Source organism: Acanthisitta chloris, unplaced genomic scaffold (genome assembly GCF_000695815.1).
Source record: "Acanthisitta chloris isolate BGI_N310 unplaced genomic scaffold, ASM69581v1 scaffold19277, whole genome shotgun sequence".
In the NCBI taxonomy this organism is placed as follows: Eukaryota; Metazoa; Chordata; class Aves; order Passeriformes; family Acanthisittidae; genus Acanthisitta; species Acanthisitta chloris.
The window spans coordinates 33,261-51,859 of NW_008684531.1; the positions used below are offsets into that span (position 1 = coordinate 33,261).

Consider the following 18,599-nt stretch of genomic DNA (forward strand, 5'->3'; position numbering starts at 1 on the left):
GTGCACTTGATACAGTCTTTGCTGCAAGTCTGCATGAGTTTGGGATTGAGTAGAAAGTGATGAAGATTCTGCAGAGCTGAATGAGATTTGATCTTACGGTGCTCATTTTGCTCATTAAAAGCAGTAGGTCTTGAAGCCATGCAGCAGTTCCCAGGGAGCTCCTGTGAGCTGGTGCTCAATGATCTGATGCTCCAGCAATGCCTCACTCGAAGGTGAAATGCTGGATGCTTCAACCTCAGCCCAAGATGAAATTTTAGATGTTTCAAGCTCCTCTGAGTTCTCTGAGCACATCAGACCTCCTTACATGCATGTGTGCATGTGTGTGTGCACTACTCATCATCCTCACAGAGCAAAATCAAGCAGTCCTGGTAAGTATGTGATGCAGTGGTCCCTGACTGTGCCCTTTAGACATAGCCTTCGTGGTAGACGTGGTTGCCATTGATAAGGCTGAAGGTGGCCAGGGAATGGTTGGTGCTCTTGAGGGAGGTCATTCGTGTGGTGCTCCTGGCCATGCTCTGGGAGCGGATGAGGAGGCGAGCTCTGCAGCACAGCAGTTGGTTGTTGAACTGTTTCCGAAAGCTCTTGCTCAGCAAGTAGAGAGCAAAGGGGTTGACACAGGAGTTAGTGAATGCCAGGATCCGAGCACAGATGCTGGCAATGAAATGCAGCACTGAAGTGTCTACCTCGGAGTAGTGGTAGGACCGGTATAAATAGATGATGTGAGTGGGAAGCCAGCAGAAGGCAAAGAGGCACACAAAGACCAGTACCGTCCTGGCCAGGCGCTTACGGGATTCAATCTGGAGGAAGAAGGAGGAATGTAGATTAGCTGCTGTTCGTATCTCAGACCAGTAGCTAACTTTTTATCATTGCTGTAGCTCTGGGGCTAGTGCATGGCAGGTGGCATATCCAGAGCAGGGCAATCTGGACTGCAGGTGAACAGAGTCAAGAGCCCTCCTTGTCTCTCCTCAACCCTCTACTACTAAAAATAAATAATTCTGAAAATTTATTACATAAGTAGTCTTTTATTTCCTGTTTAGAGATAAAATTCCAATGGCTTGTCACTTTGTCAAATCAAAGTTCAGGCAACAAAAGTGTGGACATCTGCATTAGTTATCCACCTATATACAATCATGTGTAATTTGTATATATTAACTTATTATTATTACTATTATTATAATTAATTATAGGGTAGGAGTCTGGAATATTTCACAGAGCCCAGAGGCAGGACATTCTGCCATGGGGCCATGTGGTCTATGTACACAAAACTGCTGTCAACAGCTCACAGCCCCTCGAGAACAAGTGTAGCACTCAGAGGCTGAAGGAGGTGGAGAAACAGAGGGGATATTCTGTACTTGGAGAAACACTGGGGCCACCAGGAGAAGACAGGTGCAGGTGGTGAATAGATGGATGATCACCTTTCATAGCATACTTTGAGCTTTGTCAGGGAAAGGTGCTTTTACAAAGTCAGTTAGCAGGCAGTATAACCTTCATGCAGACAAGCCACACTTTTGTTTTACTTACTTCTACAGGCTTGGAGTCAACCCAAAGGTTGCTCAACCGAGGGGAGCTGAGGTAAACCATACCTTGTCTTTTGTCCACAAGTGCTGCACATTAAGATAACAAAGCCACTGAAAAACACATCTCTCTTCCTAATGAACACAAAAGCCATGATGGAGGTTGCCCAAAAGGAGAAGACAGACAGAGTTGCCCAGAAAAACCTGCTAAAATACACTGCTCTCTAGGAGAGGTTGTGCAGACAGAGTTTGCAGGTTTGGAAAGTGTAACATCACTGACTTTTTAGGGCTTTGTAATGTTCTCTTTGTTAATCCCTGCAACTCTTCCCAGGAACTTCTAGGGAATTTGCTGCATCCTACTTTCTGTATTTAAGTAGGAGATGAATGGCCTGAAATTGTCCCTAGCCCTAGCCCTGCTGCCCTTGCTCCTGCCCCTGTCCAGGTTCCTTTTCTGAGCTGCACAGGTAAATCAGAAACTGAGCATCTTAACACAGACTGATCTTTCTTCAGTACAGCTGCAAGCAGGAAGCAGACAGAGGAGACCTGACAAGCCCATTTTGACTTTATTTTGTGCCCCTTTAATGGCACTGACTGAAAATCAGCCACTGAGCTTAGGAAGGATTGACATGTACCAGGTGATAATGTCTCCAGAGAGCAGGCTGAAAATTAAATCCTTTGAGAAAGGGCTCTCCTTGGCTAAACCATATATTCTTTTAAAACATATTCTTAATTTGATATAGGGCTATTGAGGCCACATGTGCACTATAAAGAAAGGAAGTAACACAATAAAGAAATCGATACCAGTTATCTTGGATGGAGACCTATAGCTCTCAAATGCACTGCAGGATGGGAATGATGTGCTGGGGGTGCTACACTGCAGCTTGGCCTTTTGCTTTCTTTAGAGCTCTCTCCCAAAACCACAAGGGGAAAGGGCTGCGTTTACTGCTCACTTTATTGTCACTAATGAAAACAGCCATCAAATCAGCAGAGACATGGCCTGCAGCGGAGAAAGATTTACGCAGAAGGGGAAAAGGAGAAAGATTTCTGGAATCACACATCATTTGACAGGTGGAAAACAGGTCTTTCCAGCCCTACTGCTTCACCGTAGCACCTGAAGGCTATGTGAGATGATTGTGTTGGGTCAGCCTAAGGTGAAGGTGTCAGCTGGGTGCAGTTCTGTGAACAATTGTTCAGCTGAAGTATGTCTTTTATCAGTTTAGCTGAGGTTGAAGCACACCCCAGCTGAAAAGAAGAAGTAAGATAAATAAGATAAGTATGTCAAGGTTAATAAGCTGTTTAGAAACAAGCAAGGCTTTATCCATGGTCCTCTCTCTGGCAAAACAACTTTGAGGAGTTTTGATTTTCTCCTATGTCACCCCTCTGATTCAATCTCCAAACACCATCTCCAGCTCTGCCTCTTTTCCTGCATCCTAGTCAATACATTCTCAGGCTTTGGCATGGGTCTCCTGCTGTGCTTGCCATGGTAACCAACCTGCCAAAGTCTCTGAACTTAGAAACAGGACGAGATGCTTTAAATGCTTAGCCCTATGTCATGGTTTCTTGCAACCATTTTAATTCTTTTAGCCCCCTTAATCTATTAAAATTAGCACAACAGACACAGTTTGCCCCTGTATAAATTTCCCTGTATTCTCTCTATCCTCCCAGATTCACAGAGAATGTGGATTTTTGAAGAAAGTCAAGTCTCTACCTGTTTCCTGACGTGCACATTTCCTTCCACAGGGATGTTGTAAGCACTACGGATCAAATTCTTAGCAATGAAATAATAATATACTGAAATGACAGTTAGGGGAATGATATAAAATATTAGAAATGATGCCATTGAGTGAATTTTGGGATGCAGCCCATCTGAATGCGGGTAAGGAGCACAGCTGATGAAGGTTTTATTAGTCCCTTTGTCATGGAAAGGGTGCAGATCTGAAAACACTGCTTCAGGGATGGCAAGCAACATGGATACAATCCAGATTATAGCAGCTCTCACACAAATCTTCATCAGTGCATGGGATGCTTGGATCTCCATTGGCCTTACTATAGCTTTATACCTAAAAAACAAAACAAAAAAGGAAATAATTTATTGACCTCAACATTCAGACATTGTATTCCTGCTTCTCAGTTCCATTCAGAAAAAAAACCCAGACAAAATTCTTCTTCAGTCAAGACTGATTTTTTTCTGGTGTTTTAAATTTCAAGGTTTTCAGTAGATTTCTCATTTTAAACCAGAGCCAGCTGCCATGGGTTCATTCAGTTTCATGTGTATTGATTCTGAGTTCATTTAATTTGTAATTGACCCAACAAAGCACAGTGCTGCCTGATATTAATATGTATGTGTCCAAACAGCATTAAGACAGGAAGTGCAATCACAGACTTCTCTTCAAAAGCATACAGCAGCTTACAGCCCTTCACAGAATAGTGTTGAAAGAAAATGGGTTGAGATTTTGCCACACATTTCCAGCTGTGAGTACACTGGCCTCCTGCAAGTCAAATCTTATTTTTTCTCAAGCTACAAAGAGCATGTTGCCTGTTTTAATTGCTATTAATGGTGGTGTAGCTGGCAAGAGCTGTCCATAGCTCAATGCACTCAGGCTAAGTAGGCAGAACTGATAACTGAGCTTCTTGCAGGAAAAAATATTATTGCTTTCTATGATAGATACATAGAAGACAATATTTATTTGCAATTTTGTCTTTCATGATTTCAACATTTCAGAAAATTATACTTTAGAATCCAAGAAAATAATAGAACTTGCAATTTTGTCTTCCATGATTTCAACATTTCAGAAAATTGTACTTTAGAATCCAAGAAAATAATAGAATTTAACTTACTTGAACTTGATGTGTGTAATGAGAGGAATGGAAAACACAAGAGTTTTGTATATCCTGGAGCCCTGTTCTGGTAGGAATTCACACTCCAAGTAAATCACAACTCACATATACACTTAGAGAACAAAGTAGAAGACAAGATAACTAGGAAGGAGTATCTACAGGTTTCATAAATTAGTATTTAGGGTCATTATCATAACAATTACAACCTGTTGGATATTTCTTCCAGGATCTACCTCACACTGCCCATGGTGCATTTGGCACCCCCTTGGTCACTGTCTGCTCCTGGGGGATCACTGGGTGGCTGAGTCCTAAGCTGTCCCAGCCCACTTTTGACATGGCAGGGTACATCCCCATGTGGCTGCTTCAGAGTCTGTTTCGAAGCCTCTTCCAAGATCCTGGCTCTTTCAGACTGCTGAACTGGGCACTGGGGTGGTAGACTCCATTATCCTAAAGCTCAACATTTGAAAGAGGAGTCTATCAATCCCACACTATTTTAACTGGGTAATTGCTTTATTTGCAGGATAAGCATGCATTCAACATCTGGTTAGACACAATATCCTGCTCAGCATGCCTACTCGTTCCCTCCATGTAGGTTTATGTGTGTATGTGTGTTCACATATCTCTGTGTGCACTTTTAAGACATATGCACACACCCACACACATGCACACATATATGTGCATGTATATACATGTATACATAATTACATTTATATTTACATTTCTCCCTATTTACTTTTATAAAGACTGTATCTGGACACTTCATCATTTGCAGATGTTTCTTAATACAGGTGTCTTGTGTAGCTGACTTTTCCTTTCATGGATTATAAACATTTTGCTCACTAGTTTGCTGTTTTATCACTTATTCTCCAAGCTCCTCTTTATTCTGGCTATGCAACTACAGCAACCAGACATGGTATTTTTAGGGTTTGCTTAGCACCTCTTTAATTTGCACTCTGAAACTGAGGACTAAGTGGTGTCATACTACAAAGCACAATCTTCCAGCGTAAGATCATAATCTCAGGTGAAGAAAATTACAGCACTTAAACAAATATGATCCTACAGCTGTTGCAGTAATAAACCACAAGTGCTAAAACTGTGTTGTTGAAATAGCTCGATTTATAGTCTCATTGACCAGTTATAGATTTTATTGACAGAAACACTAGCTAACTGAATATCTTCAGTAAACCTTAAGGAAGAGAAATGCAAAAGGAAATTAATAATATATTAAGGTATTAATACATCTAGTTAATTCAAAAGTATCTCTGCAAATACTTGTTACATCAATATCAACATGGCATGTTAGCATGATTATTTCAGGAATTTTCTTTTATAATATAGCCAGCTGAGAGAATACTTTCAAGTATTAATCTTCAGTATCATGAATGAGTTACAAAATACAGAGACAGAGACTCTGCTTTATTTTTATTAACATTAATAGAGTAGTGAGACACAGAAAATTAATCCATTTCATGTTATTAGTACATTTTAATTACAAATGTTATTTCCAAACTATATAATTTTGAAAGAACATGATTAGGAATGGCTAGGAATGCTGGCACTGATTACTAGGCATTTGGTTTATCTTTAAAACCTCTTACAGCAGATATAAGAGGAGGTCTGAGAGAGGTTTTGCTTGTAAGGGGTTCAGTGCAGACCCAAAGCATGAGGGTGAAAGCACAGAAACACAAAACAGAAGAAGCAAAGCTAGAAAATAGCTTTTGAAAATGTAAGAAAGACAGGTAGATATTTTCTTAATAGCCTGACCCTTGAATCTGGTTATTTTTATGAGTTTCTGCATGACTTCTTTGATTGCTGGTTAACCTATTCAGAAATCTTCAATGATCTATGTTATTCTCTGAGTATCAATGCTGGATTGATCGGTATTGATCTGGGGGGAGTCTCCATTTCCAGCCAGCTGGCTGATGCATTGATGGGTCTCTCCCCAGCTGGTGTCTCAGCAGCTCTACTCTCCCATGCCCCAGCACGGGTTGTGGACAGCAGCAGCAGGGGCTGCTCTGGGTAAGGGCATGGGGCAGGGGTATGCACAAGCTATTGGGCGGTTGAGCTGGTGCTTGGGTGGAGATACCACTTGCAGATTTTCCTGTAGTTGGTGCTCAGAGTGTGAAAAAGCTGCACCTCCTGGTTTGTTTCTGAGTGGGGCTCAGAAACACCTTCACTCCTTTACTTTTCTCTACCACTTTCCTGACAGGATCAACCCCAGGTTTTATAATTTATTTGACATTTCCAAAGAACTTCATCAAGGTAGACTAGATTTGAGCAGCAGCTCGTTCTGTTTTTCAGCATCTATATTTCCAGTCTGTATGTCAAGAAACATTTCAAGCTTTCCACAGCTTCGTCCCCTGCAATTTCTTTCTCAATGAGTTAGCCTGAGGCACATAACTTTTCCATATTTAACATCTAGCATGTGAATATTCCAATCCACTTTGAGGGGGGTGAATATACCTCAGTGGAGCCATGGACCTACATGGCCAGCTGAGGTAGCCCTCATGCAAAGGTCTTACCACAGCATGATTTTTAACCCACATAAGAACACAGGCTCTGTGAGTATGTCACATTGCATGCTCAGCTGGTTTGCAGTAGATCTAGACATGGATGTGGATTTATCATCCCTGCTGCTCTCACATTCAGTCTCTAATTATTGCTTGATATCACATGTTTCAGCTGTGAACTCTTATGTATCCAGTTTTAAAGAAATTTTTGAAAAAGATTAAAAAACAGAGGTACAATTCATGCCCTACAACAAAGGTCAAAACTCAAAAATACTCATTCTGAAGATTCAGTTGTGTCAAGAATTTGTGTCAACTCCAACATCTCTCCGGTTGTCTAACAGCCCAGATGAAAATGACTGGGTTGCTGATCTGATCGGAAATATGAAAGAGATGCTGACTTTTACTACTGCACAGTATTTGAATTTGTTCCTGCTGTGCCTGTGAAGCAGCAACCTGCTGTGTGCACTGCAGCTGCCAATGACCTTCTGGCCAGGATGGATGTCAGTCATCTCTGTGCCTCACAGTCTCGTTCAAAGGAGCCCACACGAAGAAATCACACATGGGGCTATCTTAAGTGCACTTCATACAACTGCAGTTCATGAGACATGATGAGGATTCACCCCACAGGGCAATTCTCCCCTACACCAGTCACAGTGACTCCAGTGCTGTCTCTGTTCTCCAGGTCAGTCTCCAGGACTCCAAGAGGAAGCTGTTGAGAGGGTTGCTTCAACCCAGAATGTCTGAATTCGACAATATATAATGCCTGCTCACTTCTTAACCTAATCCTCAAAATTCACTGTGGAATGGTAGGAGCTCACAGAGCATGTGCATCTCCACTGAGTCCTTGAAAATGTCTTAGGCACATCTCAGGATCTCTCTTGTGCTCATTGAGTAATTGTTTCTCACAACCGAAACAACTGAAATGACCATAAGTGCTAAAATGTGGCACACTCAAGGTCTTTCTGTGGTAAATACCTTTCCCACTGAGGTTAATATCCAAGGGAAACTGGAAAACTGTGTCCTTATCAACAAAATGTGTTAATAATAATATAACTAATGATAGCAACACCTAATGTACTCTAAAACTCAGACAATGCAAACACTGGTTAATACCACTCACTTAGCCTCAAAGCCACAGCTTCAAATATAAACACAGAAGTAGCTTTACCGTGAAAAAGACAGTTACAGATATACTCCCCAATGCCACAGATCAAAATAAGGCCTCAAATGGATGTCAAAGTTTCCTAGGTGCAGCTTCTCTGCTGGTGCAATATATTTTATTCATCTTTTTGCTTCTCAGCTGAGCCAAGAAAGTACACACCAGCTGAAGCACAAACAGGCTCTGCCTTCAAAGCCATATTGCCTTTACTTTTCTAAGTATAGAGATATTAAGGGTTGCAATTTTGCCCTATGGGAAAGAAAGAACCTTATCCTTAAGACTGCAGACTCAGTGCATCCCTGTCACCTTCATCTACTTACCTATGCCTGCTACAACAGTCACAAAAATTACATGAAAACAACTAAAGCATGGGAGGAAAATCAGATGCTCCCCTTGGATTTTAAATAAATGTAGCTCCATATGTTTAAATCTCTGGTTTTTGGTTTTTAGGGAAGTAACTTTATGCTGTGTGGAGAAGCTGGTGCCCTAGACAGCCTTAGCTTGCTTTTCTCTTTTATGATTACTTTGTATTAATGCCTTTCTCCCTTCCCTTAAGTCAGCAATTAAAGCTGATATAGATGGCCCATACAACATCCCCCATTGTGTATCTGGTAGGTATGGGTTGCAAAAAAAAGAGACAGGCTTTTAAAGCTGGGAGATACAACCTTTTGCCATGTCTTTCAAATTGGTAGGTCAGCAGATCTTAATTTCAGTTAGAATTATTTGTATCTTCTGAAACAACTGCAGTTGCTGCCAGTGGCAATGGGAAAGGAACATCCCTCCCTCATGGCAGTGAAGATTTCTGGTCACACAGGTAAGTGGCTGTCAGAGATGTTCTTGGTGACTGAATATGACAGCACTGATTGTATAACAACTATGTGTCTGCTATTACATCCCTCTCATCTATTGAATCTGAATTCAAAAGAAGCACTAAGTTGCTTTCATAACTCTTGCTTCTTTACTATTTTCAGCAGAGGGAGTGTAGCAAGAGAGGTGCTGCCACAGAATTGAGCTCTTTTAATCACAGTCCTTCCAAGCACAACGTAGCAAGAGAGGTGCTGCCACACCCTTTTAATCACAGTCCTTCCAAGCACAACCATCTTCCTGCAGCTTAAGCTCATGCTTAAGAAGGGGAAAAAAAATCCTTCCAATCCTTCCTACAGAGCAATGGGACACTGCCCCTCCAAAATGAATTTGCAGGAGTATTTAACTGTCAAGGAAAACCTCCTCCAAACAGTATCATCTGTTACAAAGTCCTACACCATTTGCATAAAACAATCCTGGGCCTCACTCCTGAGTTTGTATAATGATTTAAACCCCACATATGTTAAAACCTATTCAAACACAATTTCAGAAGCCGTGCTTGCCCTTGTCCATTACCAGTCCCATTGCTTAAACTGCATCAGGCTGGTGGAAAGATGTGCCATATTACTGCTTTCCATTTTATCTCTGAAGTGGGAAATCCACTTACAAAATTTGGAATCTGTTTAAACTGAGCTCTATTTTGAAAGGTTGAGCTAATGTGAATCTCAAACCTAAATTAAAAAGCACAGAATAGTTGGAATGGACTGCTGCCTTACAAAAATAGTCATGTAAATTGCTGAGAAGTGAAAATCCTGAATTCTTCCCAGCTCTAGAAAATGAACTCCTGAAACTGCTGTGACTTCCTATGTTAATGATGAAAGAACTGCCTTTCAGTCAGCACATCCCCATATCTCTTCTGTTCCCACCTGTAACTGAAAGAGGGAGAAAAGATGTGCAATCCACAATTTCTCTTATCCCCAGACATCTGTTCCCATCTGTAAGCTTAATACACACACACTGATCTGGTCTTGGCCTGAGAATAGACTGAACAAAAATCTCCTCATTAAGATTTTGTAATTATGTTCTACTAGAATCACATTATTGTTTTGACCACATAATATGAAGGACTGGCTCAATTATCATGCAAAAAAAGCCTCAGGCAACAAATAAAAAGTTGATGCTGTGCAAAACCTACATAAATTAAGCACATGGAGCCCTGTTGAGTGTGAAGCTCACTTGGAGAGCAAGGAAAAAAGGTCTTACAAAGTATTTGAAGAAATTTATGACAAATGCAATGCCACAAACTTTCTTTATTGTTTCCATCATGAATGCTATGAATATTTATAGCTCTGAAGACAATTCAATAAATCCACAAAATTGCTAGACTGTCTAACCCATCAACACACTCCGACAATCTATTCCGGGTCTATCTCCTCTCCGCATACTTAGTTTAGATTATCGTTATTATGCATGATTCTTGAGTGAACATCTGTTATTAAAATCTTGGGTAAATTGCATATGGGCACAAAGACAGCTCTAATGGGCAAATCTTACATACACTGGCAGGTACTGCCTACTTTCTCTTTTTATTAATTTAACATTCAAATGAAAAGAAAAAGGAGGCATTGATGGAAGTGGCATCATTCTCACTTTTTGAAGCATATATTCAAAATTCAGTCTGTATACCTGCATACTGCTACATTATCCTGGAATCTGGACAAATAGGAATTTCAGTCCAGAAATTACTAAATTCAGAATTGAGAGTGTTTTAGTGGTCATTGAACTGTACCACATACTGGGAAAGGAGAGCTTAAAAGTAATCATTTGATAGTGAATTTGCTATTCCTAATCATGACCATCCATACCGTAAAATATTTCAGAAATTAACTATACATATGAAAAACAATGGATGTAAAAGTGAATGCAGGAAATAATGTGAGTCACATGGATGACCCTTTTCTTATCAGAATGACCCCCTTTGCACACAGGGTATTTATTCCTTGTTGGTGCTCTTCAGCCAAGTCTCTGCACGAAACCCTGATCCCAAGTCAAAGATTTCAACAGGACCAGCCTCACAGTCTGTTGCAGTCCTTGCAAATGGATGCAAGACCTGCTGTCTGAAGGAAAGGTGGGACCCATTCCCTTAGAAACACGCTTTAACTTCAAAACCAGTGAGCTTCCACACACAGCTGACATCCCAACTCCCCAGAACCAGATAAGCGCTGTGCATATTTCTATGTACTCAGTGCCTGGCACAGCCAGAGGGATGTGCCTGCTCATGCCATGTGGCACCAGCACATGCTGGTGGAACAGTTTGCGGGTGCTGGGGTTGCAATGTGGTGCACATCTGCAGTGAAGCTGGGAGAACTGGTGACAGCATCTCGGCCACCAGGCATGTGAAGGGGCAAGCTCTGGTAATGCTTTCCACCCACAGCTTTGCTGTCTCAGTCCAAATCTCCAGGGTTGTCAATGACCTGGGAGTGGGGGGTCTGCATGCCTGAGGATTGATCTCTCCCCAAGGCAACTAATGCTGGGGCCTCAGACATGGCCCCCTCATTTCACTAGAGATTTTGCCTTATTACTCTTGAAAGCACCACCTTTGGTGCATAAAGACAACATCACTGAATAACTTAAACAGATGGCACAAATGCTGGATATCCCACAGAGCTAGTTATAGAAATTCATTAGTTTCTAAAAATGGCAGTCTTCCAACCTAAAAAATCCTGCCTGTACTGCACAATAAATCAGTATTGTGCTTTGTTCCGACAAAGTAAGAAGAGCTCATCGTTGATCTAAAAATTATCACTTCTATAAGCTATAGCAGCTGTAGTGTGCTTATCTTAATTGCGTGGAAAGAGAATAAATACTAAGAACTAAGGGCAGGTTGAATGGGGCTTTGGGCAACCTGGTGTAGTGGAAGGTGTCCCTGTACAGGGCAGAGGGGTTGGAAGTAGATGATCTTTAACACTCCTTCCAACCCAAACGATTCTATGATTCTAGGAACTTTAGAGAAGTGGTTTCCTAAAGTTAAAAGAAGCTGTCAGATCAATTAACTGAGAAAATAAATGTAAAATAAAAGGGGGGGCAGTACTAACTACATTAGCAATTACTAGTAGACCTCCAGCCTGCTTCCTGGTGTCTCCCACCTTGCCATGAAAAGATTGTGCAGGGCAAAAAGAAAAAAAAAACAAATGAGAAAATGAGGATTCGTGCTAAAACCTCAAAGAAGTAATTAAAAAATCAATATGTAACAGATGGGAAAAAAAGAATAAGTAAATGACAGCAAATATTGGAGTTTTAAAATGTTGATGACTGATAAGGGAAGCTTAAGGAACCAACAAATTATCAAAGGTCATGGTGTAACAGTCAAATGTGCATTTTTAAATACATCAGGAACAAAAATAATCAGTGAGTCAGGCATACACATAAATGGTGACGATATGAACGATTATGAGATCAGGTGAAAAGTAATGACCAGATATTTGTCTTCAAGACCCAATGTGTCGGAGATACATGTGATTCTAGACTATGTGTGCAGTACTATAGACATAACAGAAAACTCATCAGCTGTATTAAAGAAGATCTGAGCTAACACAAAACAATTTCACACCAGCAAGCCTGAATAATTTACGCCTAGGAGTATTAAAGGAACCAGCTGAGGAACAACTGGTGTTAATTTTTTTTACAAATCTTTGAAAAATGGTGATTTTTGCAGAAGTGGAGATCTGGCATCAAAGTTGTGAAGTTCAGAAAAGCTGGAAGGTGTGGCCAAGAAAACTGCAAGTATTTGGGTTGCCTAAGGCCAGTTGTAGACAGACTAACACAGAGGTTAATCCTACTAAAGAGATGATAATTAATATAAGTCTCTCTTTTTTAATGCACAGCAGATTTCAGGGTTTTTTGACCTTGACACAACATGATAGGTGATATAAATAGGATGTGGCCCATGTTGGTGTGCAACAGAGGTGCAGCTTGCATGGGCACATTGGCACAAGTGACCATGCATGCTGATACGCACGTATCCATGCAATCCCCATCCCCCTTCCACAGGACAAGGGTTAAAATTAGGAGTCCTGGACTGGGAAAGTGAGCTGTTCCATGCGTGGACCCTGAGCCCCATGGCCTCCCCAGCAGGGCATCAAACATGCCAGTAAAAAATGTACAATGTGTGGAGCCATTTCTAGCGTGGGAACCTGCTCTAGCTGCAGTGTTATTCACTGCGTACATGAGCTGACTTGAGCAGGCTATAAAACCTTAGCTGGGAAAGTTTGCAGATGACACAGTGGCTGACCAGACAAAAAATACTGTAGAGTCATTGGGGTAAATGACCATAGTCTAACAGAAGCCATTTAACTCAGCCAGGTGTGAAATAGTATATACAGGACCCAGCTGAGCAGGTAATGCAAAATATAGCCATTTGTCAAGAAAAGAGACCAACAGAAGACATTAGAGCATTTTTTCTGCACATGACAAAATGAAATATCCTGTGCCATTCTCATTGTGTCATGGCTTTAGTGTAATCAGTAGCTGAACTAGCGAGTATAAAGTTAAGTCAGCTATATGATACTTAAGTCCTTTCTGTAGCTTCAGTAAACATAGGTGTCATAAGAGATCATCACCACTATATGAACTTTCAGCAGCATGTTGGGGCTGAACAATCTAGTGCTATCCTTGACTGCTCTTATCATACAGTCAGAATACCTTGGTTAGGAGGGGACATTTAAAGGTCAACTAGCCCAACCTCCCTGCAATAACCAGGGACATCTTCAACTAGATCAGGTTGCTCAAATCTCCATCCAACCTGGCCTTGAATACATCCAGGGATGGGGCATCCACCACATCTCTGGGCAACCTGTTTCAGTCTTTCATCACCCTCATTATAAAAAATTTCTTTCTTATGTCCAACCTAAACTTACTGTCTTTCAGTTTAAAACCATTGCCCCTTGTCCTGCCATTACAAGCCTTGGTAAAATGTCCCTCTCTGCCTTTCTTATAAGCTTCTCTTAAGTACTGAAAGGCTGCAGTAAGTTCTCCCCAGAGCCTTCTCTTGTCCAGGCTGAACAACCCCAACTCTCTTAGCCTCTCATTTATGCTGTGAGTTAGATTATCAAGCAGTAGATAGAGGTCAGATGAATTTTGATTTGAAATATGAATTAAGTTCTATGCATAGAGAACTTAGAGACATAGAGAATGCCAGACACACAAGAGGAGTGCAGGGCCATACATGCACCTTTAGTTTGAGTACTCAGAAAGTAGCCTACTGTCACTGAAATGATCTGTTTTAATCCAAATCCTGTGAGATATTCAGTAGCATCTGTGCACAGGTGTGGGCAAGAAATACTGCTGAATTGATGGCTAGTGCAGTAGTTGTTAGTCTGTATCTCTGGTTCTCCCAGGTGAGTTTAATATCCACACCTAAATCTTATGCTTCAGAGCTGTCTGAAGGTGTGAAGAAGCATTTTTTCTTGGGGTGTTGTGGTAGTGTTTTCTGTTCTGCCTTCCCAGAGAGCTGCAGAGACTAACTACCCAGAGGGCAAGCAAGGACAGGATGGACAGAACTCTGACAACACTTTTCCCTTTGATGATCCACAGTCTTCTGCAGTCTGGTTAAACTGATCGCTAGCCTACCATCAGGAGGGGAGTTTTCTGCCAGGGACTCCAGCTTTCTGCCCTTCTCTACAGCATAGCAATTGGCTTACTGCTGGGATACCTTCTGGTTCCTCAGCACTGCAAGGGGCCCAGGGACTGTCCTTGTTTTCTGTCCCAGGGCACAGGCTGATCTTCTGGACATCAAAAGTCCTTGCTCCACTTGCCTGAGGTGCTATGCAGCAGACAGTGGGGGGGGATTGAAAAGCCTCCTAGCTGGTATGGGGTGAGGTGAGTGCCTGGGTGCCAGACTGTTGAGAAACAAGCTGAGGGGACTCCATAGGCTAGGAGTGGAGTCTTTTTCCAAAATAAAGGAAAGCAAGTCATTTCAAGGGCTCTCTATGAGCAAAGCAGCTACTGGATGTTTCACTGCATATACAAGACAGGTAGTGCCTGCTTCTTTTTTCAGCTCAATTCCCTTCTCTTCTCAGCCACGCTTCTGTCTACATCTGAACATCAAGCAGTAACTCAGGAACCAATGGGTCCACCATAAGCTCATCTCCCTGCAGCAATGCTGATGTCCCAGCCCACTGCTGGGACACAGACGGCAAATTCTCCATGGCCAGTTGCTCTCCTTATGAACAGTGTGCACAGCACCTCGTGCCATGAGACCATGACAACTGATTGGGGTTTTTAGGTTTTACTGAAATGTAAACAACAGGTAATCTAACTTTTCTTCCTTTTGATTGCTTAAATATTGACAGTCTCCAGCACATTAGCACTGACTCTAACCTCAGATTCGTGCACCAGTCCCTCTGCTGTAAATGTGAGCTCTAATCTTCCTGGTTATAGAAGTGCATCTATTGTGTTTTGGCCATCTGCTCTGGTTAATCAAGACATCCAGAAAGTTTGTGCTATTTGATCTGCTTCTCTTGGTGCAGATGGATGCAGGAAATGACAGCTAAAACCAAGGGTGTTAAGAGTGTTTATACTATATTGACACAATGGCCAGCGACCAGGACCTAAGACTCTTGTACATGAGCTGCAAGAGCTCCATGTATCTCACCCTCCATGTACCCTGTGCCAGCAGCAGGTGAAAAGTAGCAGTGTGGACACTGCCAGTGGCAAGGCTTGAGACAGGGCTGCCAATGCCTCAGTGCAAGGGAGGTTTTCTTCTCTGGCTTGGAAGGACCAGTGTTCTGTCTGAGATCACATCAGTGGATCCAAAATCTACATGTGGGGTATCATTCTGCTGAGTTGCATCTACTGAATTAGAGGCTGTCTTGGTAGTTCAGAGTGGCTTCCTCTGCCACCCTCTCAAACCTTCTTGGGGCTACACAGTGAATTATAGCACAAGTAAAAGGGCCCAAACCAGTGCCTTAGTGACCTGAAGGGATTTCATGAATGCTGAGACTAGACTACCCAGAATAAATTCATAACCACTATGGATGTGGCACTTTATGACTGTATTTGCAAAAAAGAAGTGTCACTTTGTAAATCAACTCAATGGAAATCTGGTTTGGCTTTCCATAGCTTTATTTCAGGTTGGCATGCTTCCCTTAATCCTCTTGTGGAGACATAATCCAGTGATTGTAAAATAAAATAAATGAACTGACATGTAGATATTACTCCTCCTCTGGTATTGCATGCAATATTAATAGTAGAAGCTGGAGACATCTACATCACAGAAGAGATAAGTTCACTAAACAAAGACTTTTGCATGTTTAAAAGTGTATTTCTATAAATTCTGGATTTGTTTCTTTCCTTCCTTCCACCACTTCTTTTTTTTAGGAAAGATGGTTGTTTGAAGGTTTTATTTCTTAGATAAACAAACTGTTTTCTGAGTTCAGAGGAACATCTAAAGTTGTGTCTGTGACACATTCCAAAGGACACAGCACACCTGGAAGCACTGCAGCATCCCTATATCCATCCCTGCACTCAAAGTACTAAGGTCAGCATTTCCAAAGTTAACATCCTCATTGCAGGTCTCCCACATGACTGCAATCCCTGCTTCTGCAGCTGGTTTTACCATGTTAAACCACCTAATCTCATGCATAATGTCACTCCATGTGTCTCACTACACTGTCACTCACACCACAGGACAGCAGGCACTCTGGCTGCCAGTTATTGCTGCCATTTTCCAGTACTAAAATCCAGAAAATTCAAGGTGCTTAAAGTAAAGATGCTACTTGTAAACTCCAACTACACTTCACACTTGCTCTGCTGTGTGCTTGTAAAACCAGCATTACTTCAGGAAGGTTTCACTGCATGAGCATTTCGATTTTTTTACAATGTCAGCAGAACAGTCAGGAACTGTGATCAGTGCTTGACAGTCTGGGTAATTCAAATGCATGTGTATAAACACTGTAAGTCATGGAGGAAAGTCAATTAAGTAAAGACATCTCCCATGACATGGGCAATTAAATGGTCTGCTTTTCCTCTTACTGTGCAAAGATTTTCTTTAATTTCCTGTCTCTTGCTGTGCTAGCCTTGGCTTTTCTGCCTGGGCTAGAAGCCCAGGTGTCACCACTCTCACCGGTGCCTCTGTACCCCTTTACCCTTGCACCAAGGAGGAAGAGGCAAGCCAACAGGTGAACCCAAACTCCCATTTTTCTGGGATGAGGGGAGCAGTAGCTGAACAAACCCACTGCCTCAACAGTGCAGAGCAGCAGGGCAGACAGATGTCCTTCCCCTGCCAACCTCGTTTACAGTATTTCTAAAACACACAAACAGCATATACAAGCAGGGACTGCTTGTTTCCTTGCTCTTGTATACTCAGCCCTGGCGCCTTATCACTCATAGAGGGTGACTGTAAGCACACCACATGCCTTAACCCTCTCCTGGCAGCTCTGCAAATTTGACACTCCCAGGAAAACAGGTGTCACCCAACAGCTCCCAAATCCTCCTAGAAATGCAGACTGATGTGCAGCCAGTGGAGTGGTCCCACGGGAAATACATTTATAATATTTTTCACTCTTTTTTTCCCTTTCATGCATATTGCCTGAAATAATTTACCTTTAGCCTGATGAAATCTCATGATTTCCAACTTAAGCACTCAGGGACCCTTTGGCTATGCCCTACCTGCTCAAATCTGTGCAGGCATGCACATCTGTGTCCACAGACACACAGAGCACCTTGCAGGCTGGGAGGCTCCACTGCAGGAAAAGCTGAGATCAGCAGTTTGTCTCTCCATTTCTCCTTGAACAGTCAATCCTCTGGGCAAGCCCTTGGTCTTGGCAGGTCAAACCACTGAGGAGCTTTAGGTGCTCTGTGCTGGAGGCTGGCACTTGGCCGAGTGTTTGCAGTCACTGGCAGATGATAGAGCTGGTATTATTTACCCTGCCTAACACAGGGGAAAGTGGAAATAGAAAGAATAAAAGTGTACCTCAGGAAGCAATACCCTTGCACCCATCATGTGGGCTGTGCAAACTCCTATTAAAACCAGGCCCCTCATATTCCTAAGGTGATCCAAAGCAACTGAGATGATTTGTATTGTTGTCATAACAGGTAGCGCATGAGCTTCACCAGTCTCTCATGTACTCTATCTGTCCATCACACTTATCCACTGCTTTTCACCTTGTGTTTCAATAGTCAAGACTTTGGAAACGACTCTCTTGTGTCACACTCCAATGCTTTTCTTTACACGGCAGATTTCTGACCCCTGTGATGCCAAGTCTCTCTAGGCATCACCACGATACCTTCAGTAATGTCAGCAATTGTTTTCACTTGCTTTTGTCAATGGAAGGATACTGGAACTGAAGGGGTTTATTTTATTTTTTTTTTCAGAAGATGAATTATAAACAAAAGGTCTGTGGTACATTGACAAGTCACTCTTTTTTTGAGAAACTGCCATGTTATGCTATTCACAGCAGATGGTTCAAGAGGTGTTTTTCTCTCCCATGGTCTGTGGATTTGATTCACGAGAACAGAGACATTCATATGCCTCGTGAACATCTTGGCTAGGGTTCACATCACTGAACATGAGCCCCTTCAAATATGGGCATGTAATCATGCTAAACAGCAAGTCTTCCTCTAAATCTAAGGAAGGAGACAGGTATCCTCACATGATGATTTATCCTGTCTCTTCCAGAGACATCTCTTTCTAGGGGACATCTTGCTGACTATCCTGGCTCCTTGCCTCAGACAGCAATAGCCAAGCAAGATGAGCTGTGCCTGAGTAGTATTACC

At 42.0% G+C, this 18,599-nt stretch overlaps 1 protein-coding gene across 1 annotated transcript in view; it reads right to left on the bottom strand.

Moving 5' to 3' along the window:
* Positions 1-404: 404 nt before the first annotated feature.
* GRPR (gastrin-releasing peptide receptor) overlaps positions 405-18,599 on the bottom strand; it is a 21,457-nt gene continuing 3,262 nt past the window's right edge. The window contains exons 2-3 of the mRNA XM_009079382.1: positions 3,223-3,574; positions 405-797 (exon numbers count right to left, since the gene is read on the bottom strand). Of these exons, the coding sequence (XP_009077630.1) occupies positions 405-797; positions 3,223-3,574 (745 nt within the window). The remainder of the gene's footprint in view (positions 798-3,222; positions 3,575-18,599) is intronic.